Below are 25,392 nucleotides of genomic sequence, written 5' to 3'. Positions count from 1 at the left end.
CCGCTAACTTTCTGCTTCTTCATTCAGATAAAACTGAGGTTATTGTACTCGGCCCTGAAAAGCTTAGAAATATGGTATCTAACCAGATTCTTACTCTGGATGGCATTACCTTGGCCTCCAGTAACACTGTGAGGAACCTTGGAGTCATTTTTGACCAGGACATGTCCTTCAACGCACATATTAAACAAATATGTAAGACTGCTTTCTTCCATTTGTGCAACATCTCTAAAGTTAGAAATATCCTGTCTCAGAGTGACGCTGAAAAACTAGTTCATGCATTTATTACTTCCAGGCTGGACGACTGTAATTCATTATTATCAGGAAGTCCTAAAAACTCCCTGAAAAGCCTTCAGCTAATCCAAAATGCTGCAGCAAGAGTCCTGACAGGGACTAGAAAGAGAGCAGATTTCTCCTGTACTGGCTTCCCTTCATTGGCTTCCAACCAATCACAGCAGATGGCCCCGCCCCTCCCTGAGCCTGGTTCTGCCAGAGGTTTCTTCCTGTTAAAAGGGAGTTCTTCCTTACCACTGTTGCCAAAGTGCTCCTAGGGAGTCATATGATTGAATAATACATACTTTCTGTATGTATTATTTTAGGGTCTACCTTACAATATAAAGCTTCTTGAGGCGACTGGTGTTGTGATTTGGCGCTGTATAAATAAAATTCAATTGAGTTGAATCGAACTGGAAAGTGATCTTGAGCAAGTCTGTTCACTTCAACAACAAAGCCAGAAACCCCAAACAGAGTTTTGATTCATTTTAAAGCCTGACGCTGAGCCTTGTTCACTCTAGCTATTGTCCACCTGGGCCTTACTCACAGGTTCTTTACCTAATAACCTTTTAACTTGATCGTTTTTAAATTACCTCCACCAAGGTGGTTTTGTTTTTGGTGGTGTTTGCATGTCATTCTCTCTACACACAACAGCCAGAAAAGTTTAAAATAAACAGTGATAAAACTGTAGGGCTGTTTTCAAGGTTTCAGTTAAACTCCAAATACAGGACTCGGGAAGTAACTTAAAAGCAGCTTTATTGCTGAAACTCAAGTAATTACAACAGGAAAACATGTAAAATTAGGAATAACAGAAAAACGTAATGGCATGAGCAATACACCAAGGAGACACACAGCTCTCTATTTACAACTGTTCTTTGTAGGTGTGTAAACCTTCCTGTAGAATCCCAAAAATATCATTCTGTTCATCTGGACCTGACATTTTCAGTGGGAGAAGCGTTTCATCATCATCATCATCATCATCAAGTGACTTCTTCAGTCTCAGCTGACTGCAGGTTTCCAACCTTATTAACAGGACATTTGCATGATAACTGAAACCATGGGCCGTGAGGTCAGTTTTCATGATCATTAACATGCAAATGTGCATGTTAATGATCATGAAATATGCAAACTTTGCAAATATGCAAAATCTGTAGGGATGGGTATCGTTTAGGTTTTATCCGATACCGGTGCCAAACCAGTACTTTTGAAACGGTGCCGGTGCTTAAAGAATGGAGAACACCAACTTTGTCCAAAAGCCTCTCATGTTCAGCTGTTTTTTTGTAAAAAGATAACAATGTTAGCCTTTTCTGCAGCTATGGGGCATATATGGCATCACTCTTGGCTGGAAGCTTAAACAATGGAAAAAACACAAACTTTGTCCAAAAACCTCTCATGTTCAGCTGTTTTCCTCTTTTTCTTTGGTCATTTTAGCCTTTTTGGCCAGGGTGAAGGGAGTACCTGCCATCAAACAAGAAGACAGCAGCATGTAGCTATGATGATGTTTGCTAGTTCACCTTACATGCATTAATGTAATAACGTGGTTAGCCTACTCAAATTACACACGGACAACATTAAGCTACTCACGCAGAGAAGAACGGCTGCTGCTGCATCATCATCCTCATCATTTCTGCTACACTGGCAGGGCTAGGGGCCAGGACTCTCCTCTTCGGGTTTTTGGGGGATGTGCTAACTCCGGGTCTGATAACAGGCACCACACCCGCAGTAGATGTGCTCGGTGTGAGGTCTCGCAGCAAGCTATCAAATACGGCGCATTTCCCGGCTTTTAAAAAAACGCTATTCAGCGTTTGCAGCCGTTTCAGTGTGGACGCACAACTCTGTGAAAATGACTGAAAAGGCTTGTGTGGACGCGGAGCGTCTTCAGACGCCGTTTTCAAATCTATCCGGGGCGGTGTGGACGTAGCTATGGCTAAGCTCTCCTGCCTGTGCTCTGGGTTTCTGCACTTGGTTTCGGGTGTGAAATGTCTGGTTTTCAGGGTTTTTATCGGTTTTCAGCGTTATTTCGTTATCCTTTTATCGTTAACTCGGTTTTCCTGGGTCTTTTCACGTGTGTTATGAATAAATTTTCTTTTTTTCGGTACCGGTACTAGTTTTATTTTGTTGTATTTATCCGTGACACCTTAAAGGCTGGTCCGTGAAAATATTGTCGGGCATAAACCGGTCCGTGACGCAAAAAAGGTTGGAGACCGCTGCTTTAAACAAAAGATGTTAGAAATGAATTCTTTAAAGCTCTGAGTTTTTGTCCTTCCAGCCTGTTCGACCTCTTTAGTTTGCTGTAAACCACAGACTTCTCTACGTTCGTGGGAAACCATCACAGCACTGAATGGTTGCCAACTGTTTGACCATCAAATAAGGCCACCTCTGGCATGCAGAAGCACAGCCAGCTGGACATAGTTTAAACATGTGCTGAATGTTCATTTCTTTTAACAAAAATCCAGTAAAATTTTGGTATTAATTTCAATCAATACCTCATCTAAAACAAAGACCAGGACAAAAGCGCTTGTCTGATAAAATCACAGTAAAATTAGATTGTGGTGCCATCTGTTGGTCAGAAAGTGGCATTGCAGCATACGGGACATTTTGCTCGGTATGATGGATGTCGCGGCTCGAACAGGACAGAAACGTAACGTAAAATAATGAAATTGACCTCCTACATGTGTAAAAATATGTACTTAATAATATGATCAGTAATGCTATTGTTCGATTAATCGAGCTTACAATAGTAGAAAACTACTGTTATTACTTGGGTTAATTATGTAATTGTATATAACGGTTCTTGTACATTTAAGCCATAATATATTTAATAAAATTGATATAAAACACGTCCAAGTGTGTAACTGATTACTTGGTTTATAATAAACTCCCATCTGCTGTTCATCTTTGCCTACATTAAATGTAATGTTGATTTACGTCTTTCAAAACATCCATAAAATGTTGTTGTAATTATTCTGTTAATTGCAGATCTTGTCAAGTACAAAGAGACTGATAAGAAACGAGTCCACAAACAAATCACGTGTTCTTGGATGCAAACACTGAGAGAAGTCCACGTACTTTGTAAAGTGCTGTAAAAGAGGAGCACAACATTTTTATTTGGCATATTTGTCCTTGAAAACATTTTTAGATATTAAAAAAATCTAATGTTGCTATAAGACCACCTCAAGATTTCATGTCAGTTTTTACTTGAAATGATAAATAAATATTTGGCCTCACTGTAAATCTCACTGTGCAGCTGTCCTTCTCACTTGCAGACCCCTTCGTGTGATCGTGTGCGTGGCTTTGTCACGTCGGTGCTACTGGTTGCTGCGCAGCACCATCTACCATGGTGCTCCGTACGGCTCCGGTCAGCGTGTACGGCAACGTGGCGTCGATCATGATCTCTGTCCTGGAAGTGCTCGTATAATAGCAGAAGTCTCCGATGCAGCATTGCAGTATTTCTGGCTGCAAGCAGCCTCCTATCAGGTAATTCTCACCGTCAGCAAAGCCAATCCAGTGCCATGCAGTTACAAGAGCTTGTTTCAGATTTACATCTACAAGCCTTTACCTTCCCTCTGTGAGCGCAACAGCAACAGACCTTAAATACTGATCTGCATGCGTAGCTTTACATCAGCTTTTAGGCGTTCCCATCACTGATGGAAACCTGACGTCTAACCTGCCACTTTTCATATCCTCCCTGATGAACTTGATGTGTTGCAGGTATATAGATGTGTGTGCAGACTGTTGAAGTGAGACTGAGCAAACACAAGGAGCATAACAGACCAAATGTTTCCATTATTTATTGTTGAAAAGTAACCATCAGAGTTTCTAAGGCAGGCACGTTCTGAAAACACAGCTCTGAGTCAAAGAAACGGACGCGAGTCGAGTCCAGACCGGCAGGGACGGACATGTGTGCTGCAGCCCGATGACGAGTCCGTGTGGGCTCTGCTGCAGGTGACGCTCACTGGCTGTGTCCCATTTAGGGTCTGCACGCTTGAAGTACGCGCACTACGTACGGTGCGTAGCATATGTACGAGAAGTGCGGAAGCGAGAGGCTTGTGAAATGGGATGGTATACGCTTCGTCGCGCTGTTCAGGTTGCCTAGCAACCATGATACTAACCGCGAGACACGTTACACACAGCTTTGCGTACTTCAAGCGTGCAGTCTCTTAATTGGGACACAGCCACTGTCTGCGCTCTCAAACAGGAAGTTATTTCTACATCACACAGGAAATGGAAAAAACTCTAAAACAGGAAACGGATGCAGATCTCTGAGACTTCGACTAGAGTTTTAAATCACGAACTTTAAACCAATGATAACTCTTAACAGGACAGATACCGACTGATTAATGAACCGATCATCTCAGCTGAGGCCTGAGCCGCACACCTGAACCTGCCGTGCTCACAGGACCTCACTGACTCTACCAGGATTGATTAGAAAAGCAGCCGTGTTAGGATGGAAGACACGTTCAGTGCAGCGAGACGAGGAGGTGATCGGGACGCGCGTGGTCTCAGCGGACGGACTCCTCCTCAGCCCATGTAGGGGTACTTCCACTCTGTGAGGGCGACGTGCGTCCGCTTCACGGTCTGCGGAGACGTCCACCTGAGGACGTAGTGAGGACCTCCAGGTTTGTCGTTTGTACCTGCCACACAAAGCAAACAGCACTAAACTTATGGTCACACGTCGTTTGGTCCTCGCTTACGTTTTGCTCGGAGTCGTTGTTTGGCGTTCCCAACAGGTAAGTGCCCTCTGGTGGACAAACTATGTAACACGTGTAACAGGCATTGACAAATATTTCAGACATATCTGCGATATTCTGATCAGACATAAGAAACCGTCGGCAAAACAGGAAGTACTCGAGTAAATGTACTCTGTTACGCTCCAGCTGAGGTCAGAGCAGCGGCGACGCTAACCTGAAGCTCTGGCGCCCCCGAACGGCTGCTGAGCCACGATGGAGCCGGTGGATTTGTCGTTGATGTAGTAGTTTCCCGCGGCGTTCCTCAGCACGCTGGAGGCTTCGTCGATCACCTTCCTGTGACGGAAACAACCAGAACAACACAGAGTTCAAACTTCCTCTGAATCCATCGCTGTTAGAGCTCCGCCTCTTTCTCACTGTAACCCACTGACAGTCAAACAGGAAGTGGCTGAGGGTGAGCCTTACTCGTCCTTGGCGAACACGGCTCCGGTCAGCGCGTACGGCGACGTGGCGTCGATCAGCCGCAGAACCTCTCTGTAGTCCTTCTCAGGATAAACGTAAACGGCGAGGACGGGCCCGAAGATCTCCTGCAGAACACGCGTGTTCATTTAAACACGCAGAAACACGGGATCAAGAAGGCGGACACATGCAGATGGCGTGAACATGACAACATGCCATCGCGAGGAAAGCAGCTGAGGTAATAATGATGCGTGACACTCGCGGTGGGGTTTTAAAAACAACATGGACGCTCACGCAGCATCACTTCATACTTGTGCTCGCTGTCAAACATTGTGTCGCTAACAGACCTGAGACAAGCTCGTCGACACGCCTGTGCGCGCTCGCCAAGCTACATACATGAAACTGTAAACAAGGACTCATGAAGGATGCACACAGGAAGCAGGGAGACGGTTACTGCGGCCCGTACCTCGTTCATGATGGCGTCCTGCGGGTCTTTGGTCTCGATGATGGTCGGCTCCACGAAGTAGCCCTTCTTGTCGTCGCAGTTTCCTCCGGCGATGACTTTCAGGTTTGGGGAAGACTTGGCGCGTTCGAGCCACTTCTTTATCCGCCCAAACGACTGCAGGAGGTGACGAGCAAACGGGGCTCATGACGTACACCACCGACATACTAACACTGAGACTTTTGTTGTTTCCGAGCAACGGGATGTTTACCTTGTCGTCGATCACGGCTGATAAGAAGGTGCTGAAGTCCTCGACAGGCTGACAAAACAGAGGAAATCAGTGAGACTCAAACATCACGCACTTCTTGCACTTAAAACCTGCTCAGAGCGAAACTTTAGGACCGCCCCCACGTCCTGTTTGTAGCCCACGGCTGACTGAGTCACCTGCTGCAAATCATTAACGCTCAAATAATGCAGGACGTGAGAGCGAACATGACTGCATGCTTCTGCACGTCAGGCTGAATCACCTGGATGTTCTGCCGGAGGTTTCTTCCTGTTCAAATGGAGTTTTTCCTTCCCACTGTCGCCAAAGTGCTGCTCATAGGGGGTCATATGATTGTTGGCTTTTTCTCTGTGTGTATTACTGTAGGGTCGACCTTACAGTGTAAAGCTCCCTGAATTGTTATTAATGAACATCTAACCTGAATAAATCCTGATCACTTATGAAAAGCTCAGACTTTTCAAACCGCTTCTGTGTGCACGTCTGAAACGACGCTAACATCTGCAACTCGCCCACAAAACCTCAAACACGCACGGACGAATCAGCTGATACGCACAGGACACGCCACATCCACACGCGGTCAAAAAACACAGATTAATGCTGCCCGCGTCGCACAGATGTAAGCTGCGTTCAAGTCCTGGTGTAAAGCTGGGACAGCGGGCGTTTCTTTTTCCAAACACCACCACAGGAGCCTGCTGGGAGAAGTCAGGGAGCAGCATGTTTGTCACTGTGTGTCAGCCAACTCATCCCTCTGCATTTGAATAGAGAAATAATCCAGGTGATGTTAGCTTAACCACTAATCCTGAAGGCTGCTGTGTCATTTAAGAATTTAATGGGTAAATGTCTTTGTGGCAGAGCTGCTCTGTTTATTTACAACGCCTGCTTTACTTAAAAACAAACAAACAACAGAGGAGTAGAGGAGGATAGAGGATGCCCATTTGAACTCAGCTTACATTAGTGGGTCTGTGTGAAGCCGGCACCACGACACTTGTCTCAACATGCGGGCGATTCGTCCACACGTGTCTAAGGTTTGTAAGCGAGCGATGTTAGATCCGAGTCGTTCTTCACAAAGAGGTTTTCAATGACCCGTTCTGATTCTCGGCTGACGTTATTAAAAAAGCCCAAACAGATAAAAACCAAACTGAACGTGTTACATCAAATCTGAAGCGAGCAAAGCCGCTCGCCGCTCCTGACCACGCAGCAGCTCTCTGTACTCACGTCGCCCACTCGGATGTCCTTGTGGATGGCGAGCAGCTGCTCTTTGATCTGCGGCCACAGGCTGTCCGGTACGTACATCCTCGAGCAGGCCGAGCACTTCTGACCTCCGTACTCGAACGCCGAGCGAATGGTTCCCGTCACAACGCTCTGGACTTCCGCTGACGTGTGGACGAAGTGGAAATTCTTCCCCCCGCACTCTGAAAGCACAAAGAAGTGATGGACACGAGCTGCTTTTAAAGACAGTAGTGAGAGCAGACAGCGAGGAGCGCTCCTGACCTCCTGCCAGTCGAGGGAAAGTCCTGTAGATGTCCAGGTTCTGCGCGACCTGCTTCCAAAGACGCTTAAACGTCCTACGAACACAGAACCGTTTATAAGAGACGTACAGGCAGAGGACGAAAGACGTTTCACTCATCAACTCTGACAAAGCTGAAAGAACCGGACACACTGACAAATCAAGCTGAAACTGCAGTTCCACTGACATCCAGCAGAGGCACCAGCAGCGAGATGTTAACGTTTATAACAACTGTTATAACGGCTGAATGAAAGAAGGGCGAGCGTCACAGTTTTATATGCTGCTCAGTCCTTTAACAGGAGTCAGAGACAAGCTGACACCTGTGGGAGGGGACAATGTTTTTACATCTCACCTGTTTAAACTGTGCTTGTTATTATTAGGGGCGTGGCCTTTTTGGTTGACACAGCTTCACCTGAACTGAACCTGTGGAGTCTTCTGGAGTATTTTAATGATCTGCCCAATAACTGCTGTGAGGTCACTGTACTAACAGAGCGTCCAAGAAGGCGGAGCTCCAGTTTTGGTGCACAGTGAGATTCAGAGATTGAATGTTTAGACTCTGCAGGACATTCTTGTGTGGAAACAGTCGTAAACATCCTTACGGCACGCTGCCGGTGAAGTTGATGCCTGCCAGGTGCTCCGAGGCGGTGACGGCGTCTCCGAACACGGGGCCGTCAGCGGGCAAGAACTGGATGATGTTTGGCGGCATGCCGCACTCCCTGAGGATTTTATACACAGAGTAGCTGGCAGACATGGCGGTGTCACTCGGCTTCCAGAGGACGACGTTACCCTGGAAGACATGAAAACAGTCCACAGATCAGGGAGAGATCCTCCATCAGCCACAGCTGAAACAGGACAACTTTATTAAAAAGCGAATTAATAAAGACAGCTGCTTCTATTAAGAGCAGTGTCATGCTGATCTATTATAAACAAATCAATCACGCAGCATGGATGCACTTCTCCCCAGAAGGAGCGTGGCAGTCAGGTCCGTGAGCGGCGGCACTACGGGGAAATCGTCCGGCATCTTGGAGCTTTGGGAACCTTAAACCTGAATCTGACCTGTGGGAGGTGTCAGGCGCATCACCTGCAGCCTCGCACTGCACTGTCTGTTCATTAAAGTCAGAAGAGAACGTGGAGCCACCAGTGGGCTGCACACAGTGCGAGTTAAATTCACAGTCGGACTCGAACATCAGACACTGAATCTCAGCTGGTTGGTGAAGTTGCAGAGCTGCAGAAACAGCTGACGTCGCGGGACGCTCGGCTGCGTCGCTCATAACGACTCCTCGCGCCGACTCACGCCGAGTGGAGCCAAGTGCGCGGCGGTGAAAGAGGCTTTTGTGAGTCAGCTGACACGACCACACTCACCATCAGAGCCGGGGTGCCCGCCAGGTTTCCACCAATGGCAGTGAAGTTAAACGGAGCCACAGCAGCTACAAACCCCTGAAAGAAACAAAGACATGAGAGCGGTCAGCTGCAGCCGAGCTGAGGACGAAGCACCGCCTCACAGGTCCACCTGGTTACGTGTGACACGGGAGGCGTTCCACATGTAAGGTGCCCCAGAGCGCCATTTCGTTCCACTCACGGGTTCACAGAAAAAAAAAAAGCACACGCAACAAGAAAACCATCATAATCATCGCCGTGACCAGCGCTTCACAGCAGGTCCAGTGCTGGACTACACAAAATCATCGCGCTTCCACTTATGGCGACAGCAGGAAGTGATGTCATGTTGTGCAGAGTAAAATGTGTTTCTGTTGTTGCTACAGCTAACTCTCAGCCTCCGTCATACACACAGCGCTTCTTCTCGAGCCATACTGAACACGTGGCTCGCTTTCACGAGCAGGTTGTTCCAAACCAACGCCACCACAGCGTGAGCATGTGACTCCGAGTTCACGGTCAAACAGAAACAGCCGACGGTCGAGCTGTGAATTCATCAATCGTCTGCTGACGTCAGCGTTGGGACATCCCGCGTCGGGTGGCCGGGTCTCCTACGCGAGGAAGTCACGATGTAACCTGATTTTTACCTCCAGGCCTCGGTACAGCAGCGTGTTGGTGCTTCCCTCTGCGTCCAGCGGCTGCTGCCGCTGCAGCTCAATGGCGTGTTTGGCATTAAACCTGAAGAAGTCGATGAGCTCCGCGGCGGCGTCAATCTCCGCCTGCACCACCGTCTTCCCCTGAACGCCCACAAACGAGACAACAAGGGAAACAACTGTAAGGACACGCCCCTCGTTAATCCGTCACCGCCCCCCGGCTCGCACCTACCGTACCTGTCCGATCATGGTCTTGGCCAGGATCTCGGCTCTCCTGGGTCCGCTGATGACGTCGGCGGCTTTGAAGAGGATCTGAGCTCGGTCCTCGACGGGCTTCAGGTCCCACTCCTTCCTCGCCGCCACAGACGCCGCGATGGCTTTGTTGATGAGCTCCTGCACGGGACACAGAGGACATGACCAAAACATACTGACAACCAGGGTTTCTGCCCCGAGAGCACGGACGCTTCACGATTAGAGGGCAGGAGTCCTGTCATGCTGCACCTCCGTCACTCAGACCTGCGATGAGCTCACCTTGTCAGCGTAGCAGAACTTCGCCACCTTGTGTGAGTGATTGAAGGGCTGCAAGAGGAAAGGAGAGAGAGCGGTGACCCCTCAGCGTGCGCTAAAGGTAAACGTGACCAGACTGAGCAACCAGCGTTTCCTCACAGAGAGCTGGTATCTGATGTCTTTGGTCCACACGTGCTCGTCTCCCACCACACACGGGATCTCCTCCGTCCTCCCCTTCAGGCTCGCCAAGGCCTGCAGACACACAGCAGGGAGTAAGGAGTGAGAGGGGTGAGGGAGGGGCGAAGGAGTGAGAAGAAGGAGAGGGTGAGGAGGAGCAGAGTGAGCTCAGACCTTCAGCAGCTCCACCCTCTCATGGCTGCCCTCTTTGAAGCTCAGGATCGGCTCATTCTTCACCTCCACAGCTGCACAGGGGAACGTCTTAAACCTGCAAACACACACACACACACACAGACACACACACAGACACACACACAGACACACACACACACAGACACATCAGGGTACATAAAACCAGCCTGGAGCAGCTGGATTTGAGCTGATCAAACTGGTTCCACTGAGAGGATGCTGGACTCCTGAACTGTGCAGCTAATCAGTAACCAAAGACAGACAGACACACACACACACACACACACACACACACACACACACACACACACACACACACAGTCTCTCCTCTCTGCAGGTTTTCTGCCGTCACAGGGATGAGCTGACTGAAGGCAAGCCGTCTGTCAGGACCTCCATGTCTTCAAGTCACAGCTTCTTCTTCTTCTCTGCGACCCCCCTAATGTGTCACCCCCCCACATGTCAATCACACGCATCCTTCCTCCTATTGGTGGTTGCATCAGTTGCCACGGTTTCCCGAGCGTCTCAGAGCACTGACATTACAGACTTACATGTTTCTCTGCTGGGTCTGTTGTTTATCTGTGCAGGTGTGCGTGAGAGGAAGATGAACCGAGGCCGTTGTAGAGCCGCGCTGTTTGCTGATGTTTCTCACGACCTGGTTATTCCAGCCGGATCCAGCTGAGCCGGATCGCTGCAGCGCCTCCTTCATCTATGATTAACCCGTCTGAACTCTGAGCAGAAGGTCGGCCAGCTGCTGTTTGCATTGGAGGAGGAGGCGGCGACACGCCGGCTGGCGGCATGTCGGGCATTCACACACACCCATGTGGCTCTGCGGCCCAAACGATGACAGCAAAATGAATCTGAGCCCGTTCAGTGAAAATCATGCGAAACGCAGTGGATGACCTTAACGAGCAGGTAATCCCGTGTAGCAGTACCTTAACGTTAACAAGCAGCTCTTCTGATTTTGATTAACACACGTGGCGTTCGTGTGGTACGTATGTCAGGTTGAACTTCAGAACTGACCTTAATGTAAAGACTCAGGATTGCCACATACAGAGGTTACCCAGGCGAGGCTACAGATTCACCTGGAGCTCAAATATCATCATTTCACTCAGACAGGACAACAAAACCATCCATAATTCAGAATCCTCATCGCTCCTATTTTGAAAGCTCTGTTGCTACTTAATTGCACTGTAAACCCAGAGTCATCGACACCCCTGAAACTCCCCGTTTTAACGGCCCACATAAGGCCGGTGTGATCTGAAGAGAGCCCGCGGTGCCACGTGTGCTTTTAATGTAAATGACTGACTGTACAGGTGAACGTGTCATTACACGTGCACTGCAGGCCACGCCATAAAACCAGGCGGTGATGGCAGCATGACATCGATACTCCAAAGCTTCCAAGGTGCATTTTCCTTGAACCACTGCTTCAGTGTGGAAAATCACATGTGACCAATGAGGTCCCCTGAATAAATCACATGACTGGTCGAGACCGTCGATAACGCTTTGTATCGCCTCAGTGCCGTGTGAATGTGCGTTTTTGAAAGCTGGAGACATTTTCAACAAGAAAAGAAACAAAAACAGTGGAAAATGATGGTTTGTCATTAAAATCTCGATCCCATGGAAACAACCACACCATCCCTCACATCCTCCGTTTCCCCGGCACGCCTTCTTCAAACTACTACATAACAGGAGTTTACAGAATCCACAGACCATCCATCTTTGCAAAATTGTGTTTCATCGTCCACGCAGACCTTCATTACACTCAGCACCATTAGTTCAACATTGTTACGCTGTCTCCTTTTTCACCACTAGATGTCACTGAAACGACGCTTTGCATGAATGAACCGATTTTCAGTACAGTTGGTGAAATGGTTCATTGCTTTATTTGCGCAGCACTACACGGCTGAAGGGTTTCTTCCTGTTCCCACTGCCACCAAGTGCTTGCTCATAGGGGTCATCTGATTGTTTCCCTGTGTTATTGTAGAGTCTTCACCTCACGTTATAAAGCTCCTTGAGATGACTGTTGCTGTGATTACTGGACAAATAAAACTGAATTGAATTTAGGTATTTTTCCACGCCCTCCGGCCTGGACTGGTCCCTTTGGTTGTGGCTCCTAGAACCAGCTGTTTGACACCAAGTTTACACACCGACTTCTTTATCAAATGTTTGTAAGATATCTTGTTTGTTTTCATCTGAGCCTCTCGGGTAAACACACCTTTCAGGTAAATGGCGTAATAAAATGTATTCTTAAAGATCTTCCGGGATTAATGGAGTGGTACCCAGATGGCACCACCGGAGGTGCGAAAGGTAACTGTTGCCCTATCATATATGTATGTGCTCTTAATCTGAAAGGTATAAATACGGAAGTGTGTGAGGAAGGCGTGTGCCTCTGAAGTAAAACTCTAACAACGTGTATGTGGTTTATTCCTCCATGAGATGTGCGAGTTACCACGGTATTTCTGCCCTAGAGAATGGAACATCCAACAGTAACAATGTCTAGCAGGTGTCTTCTTACATGTGCTTCCTTCCATTTCCCTGAATGTGTTGGATTATGAAAGTAGTATTAAACGTACAGTACTTGAGTAAAAGTACTTGGTTCAAGTTTGTGTGCATTCAGTTCAGGCAGCAGCTGCCGGTCAGGTGTCATTACATAACCTGTAAACCTGTCACAAGCGACCCACTGGACCGTTACCGCCCCACACGGCCAGCCTGGACCTCCACGCATGATCCGTCCCGTTACAGCATCGGTTATCGATCAGGTTATCGGAGTCGGAGGCCCTGAGGAGGCTAATTAGCTAAATGACATGCTGCAGAACTCAAGGAGTCTCGTGCGGGAGACATGCGCAGACCTACCCCCTCCAGGACCGACACACGGCCGCCCTCACGTGGAGCATCTTCCCGCCACAGGCCGCTGATTCACGCTGAAGGAAAAAGCCTATAGACCCGCTAGCAGAGCCGATCTGGCCGGAGGATGGATCAATAAACGATCGGAATCAACTTTCAGGTAACACCGACCCCCCTCGTCGACTACACACACATCCCAACTCACTGCGACCGGGAAGGGGACACTGGTTTACTTATATCGTTCAAGTGCTTTACGCTGTCGCTACGCATTGGTGACATAACTCTACTTTACCAACGTGTCACTAGAAAACCACTCTTAATCTCTCAGATTGGACTAAAGAAGAGCAAATATGTTTACAAACCTTCAGGAACCATAGATCCCCCCTCCCCACTACCTACGATGGAACCTTCCACAGGTGAATCTGCCATTGGCTACTCAGTAACCAATAAAAACAGGGTTAGGGTTAGGGTTAAAACAGGTCAGCCAATCAGAGGCCATATTCCAGGGGTCGGAACGAGGCTCCATATTTGACAATGTTCTTGATCTTTCGGTCAAGTCTGCAGTGTCTCTCTGATCATTTATTTGATTGTATTTCATATTTCATATTTTTTATTTTATAGATACTTTTGCGCTTCATTATTAAAATTGAATTGTATAGTATTAACTTAAATTAAACAGAAATTGTATTTTTTTAAGTTAAGTATACAACTCAACATGTGTTCTGTATTTTAAATAAATCACATGCACATTAAAGTGGCCTGTTTCATAGCTGTCCTATTCATATTTGTGTTGGGCTGGCTCCAGTCCTGAGGTTCACTGGACTTGTGAAACCAGGAGGAGCAGGTGGATTATCTTTCTGAGAAGAGCTGCTGAAAATAATCAGAATACTTTATTCTGATTCTGACTAAATGGTGGCCATGAACGGCCATGAACGATGGCTAAGTTATGAGAGCCAAAGATGAAGCACGTTGGCTCTCTGAAGTCATGCTGTCATTTACGTCATGAAAACGTTTATTTAATCCTGCTGTCATCTGCGTGAACTGCAGTCAGTAATGACACAGAAGGACCACAAGATGGAGACATAAACCTCTGACTGAACTCAAGACGAGACGAGATCTTTTATTATCCACAGGTTCTCAGGTGGAGTCTCTTAAAGTAAAGCCAGGTGTGCCCTCTGAACATTATTACTGCATATGCACAAAAACAATGCTTTGATTTGAAAGGTTCAGAGAGAGTTTAATGACTCCATCAGTTATAATTTCTGACCAGTTTAACCAACTAATGATTATTCTTATATTTTCATATTCATATCTTCCTAAATGTTCTTGTCTCACACTTTTCAGCCTACCACAGAGTCACAGTATATTTTAACGTGTGTTTGATGCTGCATGTAAGACTGTTTTAAATTTATCTGTGAACTGCTGCTAGCATTTATATTTAAAGCTCATAATACATAATATTATATATGTAATAATATTTAAAAACGTTAATTTAACTTTTTAATTGTATTTGTATTTAATTGTGTTTTGATCAGCCATAAACGAACGACGACACACACACACACACACCTACACACATATTTCTGCCTTCGCGTTTTTTCGTTTTTGCCCTTCTTGTCCCAGTCTGCCCTCCGTACCGTGAGAGGCGTTAACAGCAGATAAGACTCCGGTGTTGTTGTGAAGATTAGGTTCTTATCGCCGATATCCAGCGGCTCAATTCACAACTATCAGCCGGACTACCAGAGCTAGCGGCGGCTACAGCGGAGCAGCGGCCCGTCCGAGCAGCCGGAGGCGGTGAGTGTCGCTGTCATTAGCCGCTAGCTGTTAGCCTGCTACCAGCTGTGTGACATGTAACTGCCTACAGCCGAGCGATGCTCGACTGATGTGTCCAGTAATTACCTCGACACTCAGCCCCCAAAGTCCCGCCGACAGGGTTATAACGGACCGGTCTGCCGAGCCTCAGTGCTCCGGTGAGCTAACGGGGGTCAGGCGGCATGCTAACAGCCGAGCTAGCTGTGCTTCATCATTGCTCAGGGCTACCCCGAGACTACACTTCATCATCAGCTGTATGTAGCAAGGTGATAAAAGTACATAATATTAGACCTAGGAGAGGGTAATCGCAGTGTATCAGTTACATACAGTTAAAGTAAATCCAGCATGATTAAATTCTTTAGGCAGTAAAAGTACACAGGTAGGATTGGGGCAAAGTAGTAAAAGTACACGGTAATGACTCAGAGAGGGCAGGAGATGTTTATGTCAGGTGCCAGGCGCTCTCCTGAACATGTGGCTGCTGTTTGTGACACAGCTGCCTTGCCCTGTGCTGTGATTGGACACGACGATGGTGGTGGTGTTTACAGGTGTGTCTCTGGCAGCAGTGTGTGGGTCAGGTGGCTCCAGTCAGACACCATGAGTTCTAAGGGAGGCGGCACCGCTCTGACCCGCCGTAACTACAGGCTGGCGTCAGACATGGACAAGCCGAGATCCACAGGTATGAATGCTCAGTCACTTCAGCACGTACCCACCACTCCTGCCCTCCGATTGGTCTGTCTGAGTCAGCTGTCCCTCTGCCAGGTATCGTGAACGAGAAGATGCTGAGCGACTACCTACACCATGTGTTTCCCTCCACCAAACAGGGACCCACACTGGCCTCGCTCAGGTAAGCTCATGCTGTGACACCCCCCCCCGGATGCACATCTCTGAGCAGGTAAGAGGCGAGACCACCATCAGGTTCAGTTTTTACAGCTCTAAACACAAGCTGAACACAAACTGATTTTGTTTCTATTTTAAATGTGCGAGGCTGTAAAACTGAAACCAGACGCAGGAATGAGGCCGACGGTCACAGCTGCTGCTTACTGTGTGTGTGTGTGTGTGTGTGTGTGTGTGTGCGCGCGCGCGCGTCCTGAGTTCCTGGTTAGTGACTCAGAGCCGCGTTATTTAAGCCGGCCAGGTTCATGTTACCTTCAGCAGCTTTAAACACACACACACACACACACACACACGGATGCAATTCATGAAATCTAAAAACAAACATCAACGTTTTAATCATGTAAAACTTTTTTCATTTGTTTTTTAACTGTAAATTTTCATTTTGTTCATTTTTAACCTTATTTTTCTATATTTGTTCCTGTTTAATAATCTGCAAAAATGAACTTTGGGTGTGTGTTTATAAATAGTCAGATTGTTTTGTTTTTTAAACATATTTTTTATACAACACATTTTAAAATGTAACCAGTTTCTTTTTGGTGATTTCTTATTTCTGTGATTGTCTCTGGGGAAAAAATCTGATTTATTGTAGTTTTGACTTTAAGTCCGATTCTTTTTCTATCTAACTTTTTGTTTTTATTCTGTTTTTGAATCTTGGTTCATGCTGTAGGAAGATTTTTTTTATAGTCGTGGACTTCTTTGACTTTTATGTTTCAGGGTTTTTTTAGGATGTAGTTCTTTCTCTTGTCTTTTTTACAAACTGTTGTACTTCCCAAAATAGTTTTTTAATAATTGTTATTTTTCTTTTTTTTGATAAATATTTGTTGGGTTTGTTTCTAACTGAATGACTGTGCTGTGATTACCTGATGTGAGAGTCATGTGCTGGTGTTTTTCTGTGTAACGAGTCTGGTCTTTGTGTCAGTGAACGAAGTTTAAATGGAAAAATCAGACTGAGCTGAAAGGAGGAAACGATAATGAACAACTCTGAGAATAAAATCTTTTCTGTCCCTTTGTCGTCTTTTCCTGCCACTCTGGGTTTCAGGAAGCCTCTGGGCTTCCAGGATCTACCTGCTCACCTGGAGAAGCTGCTGTCTGAGGACACGCCTACGGAGGACGGTAAGGCTGGAAGCGTCTGTCTGCCTTTAAAACCAAACCTTATGGTCTGTGACTCAGAACGAGCTCAAATGTCTGATAACACCGTCACCTGAACCTGTGCAGGTCAGGCTGTGGACGGTCGTCTGGGTCCTCAGCCCGTTGTCCTCGATCACACCAGCGGCTTTGAAGGACTCCTGTTTGTAGACGACGACCTGCTGGGGGTGAGACACGCCGGAGACCATAAACCAGTGAAACCAGTCAAAGTTTGGACACGTGGCTGATGTTTGTCCAGACTTTTGATTGAAAAACACTTCCTATGTGTGATAAGTGTGTAAGTGTGATGAATTTCTCTGCATTCAGGTCATCGGCCACAGCAACTTCAGCTCCATCCGAGCGACCACCTGTGTTTATAAAGGTACGTTGTCTCAGAAAAAGCTTTGACTTTTGGGTTTGTGCTGAACTGACTCAGTAAATATGACACACAACAAAAATGAGCCCTTAAACAAAAAACTGTCACAGGAAACGTGACCTTCTCTGCAGATGGGCGTGCTTTTCACAATAAAAGTGCAGTTTAGAAAGGTCGTCTGATCTGGTTTTCCTGTATTATTGTCGACCTTCCAATATAAAGCACCCTGAGGCGACTGTTGTGATGTGGAGAATGATTTTGGGCTGTTTCTGTCTGCAGGGAAGTGGGCCTACGAGGTGCTGATCTCCTCTCAGGGTCTGATGCAGATAGGCTGGTGTACCCTTAGCTGTCGCTTCAATCAGGAGGTATACACACACCTTGATGATGAACCCTGTAAAGGCCTTGACACGGCGCATGTTGTGGGGAAAACAAAACATGAAACTCGACTGGGAACTGCTCAGAGCTGTTATAAATAAATGCTGCAGGTTCATCCTGCAGAAGTATGCAGTGAGCGTCAATGGCTCCATTAAGACTGCAGACATGAACCCGGGGGCTCAATCATGAGCCGCATGGAAAACTGGGACAGCTGGGACTGACTTTCTTCTTGTTTCTCAATATTGTTGTTATGAAGGAGGAAATGATCTATACACACCAAACAGTTTGTGTATCAGGATGTAAACCTTTTTATTTCCTCTGCAAAGTTTTAATGCGAGTCTGTGTGGACTCACTGCTGGAGCTTCTGCTGGACGTGAGAGGAACTGCAGGATGTGGAGGTTGATGCTTGATTAAAGCACAAAGTTGACTGTTACGCCTACATTAATGTTGCGTGTCAAAAACGTTGGAATATTTGTTGGTAAATTTAAAAAAGAAGTAATTGAAGCTGGATATTTGCTTCAAAGAGCTAAATCGAGTTTTCTGTGGTCGGTGTCTGAGGGCGTCTATTAAAAACTGTCTGTTTTTCACCTCTGCTGCATCCGTTCCCATGAAGGATGGCGGCACGGCGATGCTGAACAGTGTGTTCTTGTGCTCAGGAGGGTGTAGGTGACACGCCGGACTCGTACGCTTACGACGGAAACAGAGTGAGAAAGTGGAACGTGACGACGACAAACTACGGAAAGGTGAGCGTGAACACAGACGCTGGGATCTGCCCCTGTTTCATCATGTGACCATAACGGCGTGTTTTCTCTCCCCAGTCGTGGGCAGCAGGAGACATCGTGAGCTGTCTGATAGACCTGGATGAAGGAACCATCACGTTCTGCCTGTGAGTCCCTCGGTCCTTTCCTTCCCTCCTTTCCTCCGTTTGGTCGTCTTTTTACATCTTTGGTTCAAACCGAGAACTTCTGATCATCAACATATCAGGATGGCTTTCTGTCCTTCACTTATCCTAACGTCAGCCTGGAGTTTATCAGGCTAGCTGTCAGCATGAGCCCGTGACAGAGGCGGAGTTTGGAGCAACTGACCAATCAGAAAAACAGACAGGTTTCTTGATAGCAGAGCAGCTGACTTTACAAAAAAAGATAAAACTGTAATTTTGAGAAAATGTGACGACAGAGTAGACTAGAAGCAACATCTGTGAAACATCTGTAGCGTATGTTAGGTATACAGAATGATTGTCACACTTAAATGTTTCAGAACATCAAACAAATGTAAATGTCAGACAAACTCGAGTAAACACAAAATGCAGTTTCTAAATGAAACTGTTTGTTATTAAGGAGTAAAAAGGTGAAACCAAAGCTGACCAAAAACAACACAAAGTCTAGCCTCAAACATCTCGATGATCCCGAAGACTTCTGGGAAAATACTCTGGGCTGATGAGACAAAAGTTGAACTTTTTGGAAAGTTTGAGCCTCTGTGGCGTAAAAGTAGCAGCATCTCAGGAAAGGAACATGATACCAGCTGTAGGGTATGGTGGTGGTAGTGAGACGGTCTGGGGCTGTGTCGCTGCCTCAGGACCTGAAGACATCTACTAAAACCTCCTGAAGGAGCATGTCTGGACATATGTTCATGACTTGGCTTCTGCAGCAGGACAATGATCCAGAACACAGCAGCAAGTCCACCTCTGACTGGCTTTAGAAAAACTAAAGGCTTTGGGCTAGTGGAGTGGGCTAGTCGAAGTCATGACCTGAGTCAGACTGAGATGTTGTGGCATGACCCTAAAAGGCAGTTCATGCTCAAACTAGGGGTGGGCAGTATAAACGGTATAAATTTGGCCAACGGTAGAGATTTTGACTATACCGCTATAGCGCATGTTGATGGTGTCATCAAGCTGCGCCTGTTTTGGTCGAAAGCATCGCAGCGTCTGCAAACATCATCTGCAATGTTTATGCCGGGCGACAGTCATAGCAAAGAAACGAAGCACTTTTGGAAGATGGGGAAAGCCAAAACCTGCGCTTCCACCACTTCTGTACCATTGATTCATTAATGCTGAATTCTCTCCAGCTGCTCTATTCCCATGTTGTTGCAGTATATGAATGACTAACCTCGTGTTGTGGGTGGATTATCTCAGTTGTTCTCCTGACTGAAGTTTGGTCTGTTTACAGCATCCTGCCATGGGATTGCATTTGTCTCTAACCATCAGGAACCCTCATGTTAACTTTTATCGAAAGTTAGCGTTCGTCCTCCAGCTTCACTGTTTATGCTAACATAGCTGTGTCGCTAGCGATCACGTAGCACATCATTATATACCAGCTAGCCCAACTTCAGTAACCCTACAAACGTCACTGCTGTTTAGTTTTGTCTTCATTTATGCTGGAAGTGACAGCAGAGCTGTACGCTTGAATGCATGTAACAGGCATCTCCGAAAACGTGAGAGCACTTTTGCAAATATGTGATGTCTTGATGAACCGAGCAGATATTAGAAGTTTACACAGAAACATTCTCGCATGAAAATATCTTAAAAGTTTATTTTGTGACCCAGAAAGAGTAATATTTCAAACTCCGCCCCTCTGTGTTCCTCCGCCACTGCCTCGTTTGAGTTTTGGATGAAATGGATTCTGGGATATTGCATTTCGTCATTTCGAGCTGATTGGAGACCAGAACAGCCAATCAGATTTTTTTTTTGCATCCAAGTCTGTGATTGGCTGGTTTTGTGGCACAAATATAACTGTGTAGAGCAGGGGTGCCCAATCCCGGTCCTCGAGAGCTACTATCCTGCAGCTTTTAGATGCATCCCTACTCCAACACAGCTGAATCAAATGGTTTGATTACCTCTTCAGCATGCCATCGTGTTTGGCAAAGGCCTGATAACAAGCCATTCATTTGATTCAGGTGTGTGGGAACAAGGATGCATCTAAAAGCTGCAGGACGGTAGCTCTCGAGGACCAGGATTGGGCACCCCTGGTGTAGAGAAAGAGTTGAGCGCGCGGGCAGAAATGTTGCGAGGAAGCACAAATGCAAAAACTGAGCGAGAGGGGCTGCTCTGTGTGTGCGTGTGTGTGTGTGTGTGTGTGGATAATGGCAAACACTGAAATACAGTTTTTGCACGCAGGAATGAGTTTTGTTCACTCAAATCCAGCTTTTCTTTGCACCAAATAAATTTCTCGTCAAAATGCAACACTTGCACCTGTGTGCCTAATAGTGAGTAATATACGTTATACAGAAGAAAAGAATATATCGCGATATATATCGTTACCGCACATGCTTCAAATTATGCTGTGATATGGATTCTAGGCCATATCGCCCAGCCCTAGCTCAAACCCTCCAACAATTCTGACGGGTGGGCCAGAATCCCTCCACAGCTGGAAAAGACTCACTGACGGTTATCACAGATGCTTAAAGGCAGTTGTTGTTGCTAAGGAGCACCCAGCCAGTTATTAGGTTTAGGCACGTTTCCTTTGATAAACCTTTCAGGGAGTTTTTTGGGTAAATCATTCTGATTTCTGGCCGTCACAGATGAGACTGTACATGTTGGTCTGCAGACTGAATCAAAAGCTTTTAAGCTGTCAGTGACTCCGTTTGTGGTTGAAGTCTTCTCTGATGTGTCCTCATTGTTTAGTAAAGCACTGAGCGTGTCCTCTGTGTCCTCAGGAACGGCCAGTCTTTGGGGACGGCCTTCACCAACATTAAGATGGGTCCTGGCATCGCTTACTTTCCCGCCATCAGCCTCTCCTTTAAAGAGTCAGTGGCTTTCAACTTCGGCAGCAGGCCCCTCAGATATCCTTCACAACTAACCGCAAAGTGTCCAGAAGCCCTGCCGGCAGGTGTTAGCGCCACTCCCCTGGGAGCTATCAGGGCCATACGTTTGCATGGTGGAGTCATGGACAGCACAGAGCTTCTACAGGCGTAGGATTTCAAACTGAGCTCTTTTTAACTAAGCTGGTCTCATTTTATTTTTTCAGCATCCACCTGAAAAATGCTGTTTGGCTTTATGGGTTTATACAACTCTTTTGCTGTGAAAGATTTCCCTGGAACATCTGTAAGTGGAGAGTCCTCTTCACACACTGAGGTTAATTATGGAGTTCCACAGGGTTCAGTGCTAGGACCAATTCTGTTTACATTATACATGCTTCCCTTAGGCAGCATCATTAGAAGACATAGCATACATTTACACTGCTATGCAGATGACACCCAGCTCTATCTGTGCATGAAGCCAGATAACACACACCAATGAGTTGAATTCGATTGGATAAATGCTGCTGTGGTGTCGTGAGTTTGTCTTTAACTTGACTGTGACCCACGTACCCCGTGGACGGCTACCTGCCCCTCCAGAACCCTCCAGCTGCAGACCTGATGAAGGCCCACAAACTGCTGGGCTACATCAAGAACGTCCTGTCCACCGCCATCGACGCTCAGGTAGGAACACGAGCAGGTGAAAATGGCATTGCCTGTCTTCAGCCTGGTGTTTGGTTGACGTGCAGGTAAAGTGAAAGGTGCGTCCTTTGTCTGTCCTTTACTGCTGCAGGAGGAGAGGCTGGTGGAGAAGGACTGCGCCGTGTGGAGGCTTCACGGAGAGCCGACCGTCCTCGTCACTCTGGCTCACATCTTTAACCACTTTGCTCCACTCATGGTGAAACATGATGTGTTTGTAGCTTTTTTCCTTTATTGCATGAAGCGTCAGGAAACTGAAAACCAACCAAAGATACCGATGTGAAGCTAACAGGGCGTGTTCAGAGATCGCTAAAACTGACCGCTGCTCTGTTATTAACTGAATAATCAAAGTGCTTAAACAGCGCTGTGGTTAAAACGAGGCTGCTCCTGTCGTCCGTGTTTCTGGATCAGGACTTTTCCACCAGAGTCGGTTTTTAGAGTTCGTTTTTATTATCAGACGTTGTCACTCATATTTAAATACACGGAGAAGAGACGACAGGGAAAAGCATAAACTACGTCGGCTCGCTTCCTGTCGTGGTTCATACGAAGCATAAAGTTTCTAATAATGAGCTGAGTGTCACTCAGACTGTTTCTCATGATCCTGCTGTGAGGCTGAGACACAAACAGAAGCAGATTATTCAGCTGGATTTTATATCGCTATACAGCTGTAACTGTAAAGTTTAAAAGAACAGACTGCATGCAGCCACATGAACAGGAAGTGTGGTTTGTATGTTTCTGAAGGCTTCACTGAAGCAAACTGGAGATGGCCTTTGTTTTAATTCCCAGACTTCTCGTGCACCGTGCTCTGCAGCTGATTAAATCCATCCACAGTGGAAACTAAATCCTCTGTTTGGGGCGCTGTTTGTGCAGGCGATGCGTTTGAATGGATGAAATCACCTCTGTCTGAAAATGTGATGTCATCAGGTCACGTGCACTGATGGTGGGGTTGTCTGGTTGCAGTGTAAGGTGTATCTGGTGGAGGACGTGCTGATGAACTTCCTGCTGGGGATTCTGGAGGGAGGAGGTTCGGTGGACGAACACCCGCTCATCCAGCAGCTGCTCGACCTCTTCTGGCTGCTGATGGAGGTAAATCTGCACGCTCGGCTCACTGCTCCAACCATGGCGCCCCACCCGCCACCGCAGGCCTAAACCCAAAAACTGGACTGTGCGTCCACAGGGTAACAGCAAACATGCACAGAAATACAAGACGTGTAAACAGAAGAAGCAGGACGCGCTCAGGTTCAGGGACGTCATTTAAAGTTGCTGCATTTATACCTGGCCTTGTGGACCGTCACCTTAACACCTGTTTACCTCATTGTTGCAGCTTCGCCTCGTGTCCGACTGTACAGGTGCGTTTTCATCATGACTTCCTGTTTCGAGCTAAAGTCACACAAAAACATGAAACGCAGGGTTTTTTTTTTTTTTTTTTTACTGTGAAAACCACGAACGTAACAAATCATTTAAAAATGTTACATTTCCAGAACGGTCTGATCAGCTGGTCGCTGTTGATGATCTGTGGTAAAGCTCCACTTCGGTTATTAAAAGCACGCATCACGACCTTTAGAATACCTTTTGACGAGGGTCGGTGTACGCGCACACCTGTCCGTCCAGGTGTTTCTTTCCTGAGACAGTTTCATGTTTTCTTCAGTGTGAACTCCCCCGCCTTCCATTTTACTGTGTCCGTTCATCAAGCAGCTCGGATTGATGCGGCCGCACAAACACTCGATCAGCATCTTTTATTTATTCCTGTTGTGTCAGCCAATGAGGAGAAAGCTTCATCACCTGCAGGTTGGGCTGAAAGCTCCTCTTGGTTAGTGACCTCAAAAAGAGGGAGACGCATCCTGCTGTACACCATCTCCTCACAGGAGGCGGCCCTGGGTTTGCATCGCCCCGTCATGTGTCCAAAACTCAAGATGGTTTTTTCTTTTTTATGGTCTGTCGACCCACTTTCAGGCCTTTTTGCCTTTTTCACGAATAGTTCACAAACCTTTAAAGACAACAGGCTGAAATTTTCTTCATATCAAGATGAATCTGTAACTCGGGACAGATGCATAAAAACATCTTAGAGTGGATGCTCTCCTGCAGAGTTCCACATCTGAGGATACATGTATAAAAACTAATGACGGCATGGATGACGTGTGGTTGTTAAAAGGTTAATTCAACTTTCATGTTGCTCCACAGAAACAAAAACATCAGCACTTTGTTCAATAATAGCAAGTTAATAATAATACAATGTTCTGGAGTATTGCACAGTACTTTCACCTCCTGTAGGAAGCGTCGGAGCTGCCCAGGACACCACCTCCAGGAGCCCAGCGCCTCAGCTGCCTCCCTTCAATGTGGAGACGTAGCTGCTCCACTCAAGGTGCCTCCTGAATGGCTGAGCTCCGCCCTGTCCCGCTAAGGGGAGCCCGGCTGTCAAACAAAGCTCATCTCCACTGTGAGCTTGAAGGGTTGCTGCATCTTGGGGTATTAAGGTTCAATTAAAATGTTAACGGTTGGGTTAAATGAGTAGTGACCATAGCAACGTCGACTGGTCACACACGTCCGTGTGGGTGTTTCTGCTCCAACCGATGCCTCTGAGGCAGAAACCCTGTGAATGTTTCGAGCACGTGTAGTGCCGACAGCTCATGCTGAGCTCATAAATAAAAGTGACAGCATGCTGAACATGTGTACAGATCTCCTAATAGCTGATGGTTGGTTTATTTACCGCCTCACGGTGGCACCCAGACTCCACAGAGGAGGACCCGGAGGTTCAAACAAGGAGGCGACGGTTAAAAGCACTCGTTTAAATTGGTGATATTTACTGCAGAGCGTCTGCATCAGGATGTTTTTCTGGAGTACCACAGCCTGAAACCTCTCTGTCCTCTGCTGTCCTCTCTATGCTCCATGTCCTCTGCTGTCCTCTGCTGTCCTCTCTATGCTCTATGTCCTCTGCTGTCCTCTGCTGTCCTCTGCGTCCTCTCTGTCCTCTGCGTCCTCTCTGTCCTCTGCG

The 25,392-nt window shown here is 46.8% G+C and overlaps 2 protein-coding genes across 3 annotated transcripts in view; one reads left to right on the top strand and one right to left on the bottom strand.

The window, feature by feature from the left end:
- Window positions 1-4,045: 4,045 nt before the first annotated feature.
- aldh4a1 (aldehyde dehydrogenase 4 family, member A1) lies at window positions 4,046-13,593 on the bottom strand. 2 transcript variants are annotated; one of them, XM_005942235.3, is made up of 15 exons: window positions 13,400-13,593; window positions 10,532-10,625; window positions 10,340-10,432; window positions 10,205-10,252; window positions 9,911-10,066; window positions 9,668-9,817; window positions 9,012-9,086; window positions 8,249-8,436; window positions 7,634-7,707; window positions 7,358-7,554; window positions 6,131-6,178; window positions 5,884-6,036; window positions 5,424-5,545; window positions 5,176-5,294; window positions 4,046-4,904 (listed from the first exon to the last, which is right to left on the bottom strand). In XM_005942235.3, the coding sequence occupies exons 1-15, from the start codon at window positions 13,438-13,440 to the stop codon at window positions 4,792-4,794; spliced, it is 1,671 nt and encodes a 556-aa protein (XP_005942297.1). In that variant the 5' UTR covers window positions 13,441-13,593; the 3' UTR covers window positions 4,046-4,791. The 2 variants fall into 2 exon arrangements, with proteins under 2 accessions (XP_005942297.1, XP_005942296.1); XM_005942234.3 differs by lacking the exon at window positions 13,400-13,593 and adding an exon at window positions 11,095-13,382.
- A 1,379-nt stretch (window positions 13,594-14,972) lies between these two features.
- Window positions 14,973-25,392, top strand: part of LOC102289049 (E3 ubiquitin-protein ligase RNF123) — a gene marked incomplete in the record, with an annotated part of 119,868 nt that continues 109,448 nt past the window's right edge. Inside the window, 12 exon segments of the mRNA XM_042228185.1 lie at window positions 14,973-15,878; window positions 15,962-16,046; window positions 17,136-17,209; window positions 17,312-17,409; window positions 17,549-17,603; window positions 17,874-17,959; window positions 18,626-18,712; window positions 18,788-18,855; window positions 21,621-21,746; window positions 22,271-22,385; window positions 22,495-22,599; window positions 23,361-23,486. Coding sequence (XP_042084119.1) covers window positions 15,617-15,878; window positions 15,962-16,046; window positions 17,136-17,209; window positions 17,312-17,409; window positions 17,549-17,603; window positions 17,874-17,959; window positions 18,626-18,712; window positions 18,788-18,855; window positions 21,621-21,746; window positions 22,271-22,385; window positions 22,495-22,599; window positions 23,361-23,486 — 1,287 coding nt within the window.

This window comes from Haplochromis burtoni, unplaced genomic scaffold (genome assembly GCF_018398535.1).
Source record: "Haplochromis burtoni strain Fernald_Lab_line unplaced genomic scaffold, NCSU_Asbu1 Contig_310, whole genome shotgun sequence".
In the NCBI taxonomy this organism is placed as follows: Eukaryota; Metazoa; Chordata; class Actinopteri; order Cichliformes; family Cichlidae; genus Haplochromis; species Haplochromis burtoni.
The sequence above is the reverse complement of the archived record's forward strand: the minus strand, read 5'-3'. Positions and strand labels throughout refer to the sequence as shown.

Excerpts from the sequence above, each read along its gene's own strand:
- aldh4a1 (XM_005942234.3), bottom strand. The coding sequence starts at position 11,252 with ATGAAGGAGGCGCTGCAGCGATCCGGCTCAGCTGGATCCGGCTGGAAT. Across the intron at positions 9,818-9,910 it reads CCAAGACCATGATCGGACAG|GGGAAGACGGTGGTGCAGGC; the intron begins GTACGGTAGGTG and ends GTGGGCGTTCAG. Across the intron at positions 8,437-9,011 it reads CGGGCACCCCGGCTCTGATG|GGTAACGTCGTCCTCTGGAA; the intron begins GTGAGTGTGGTC and ends CATGTCTTCCAG.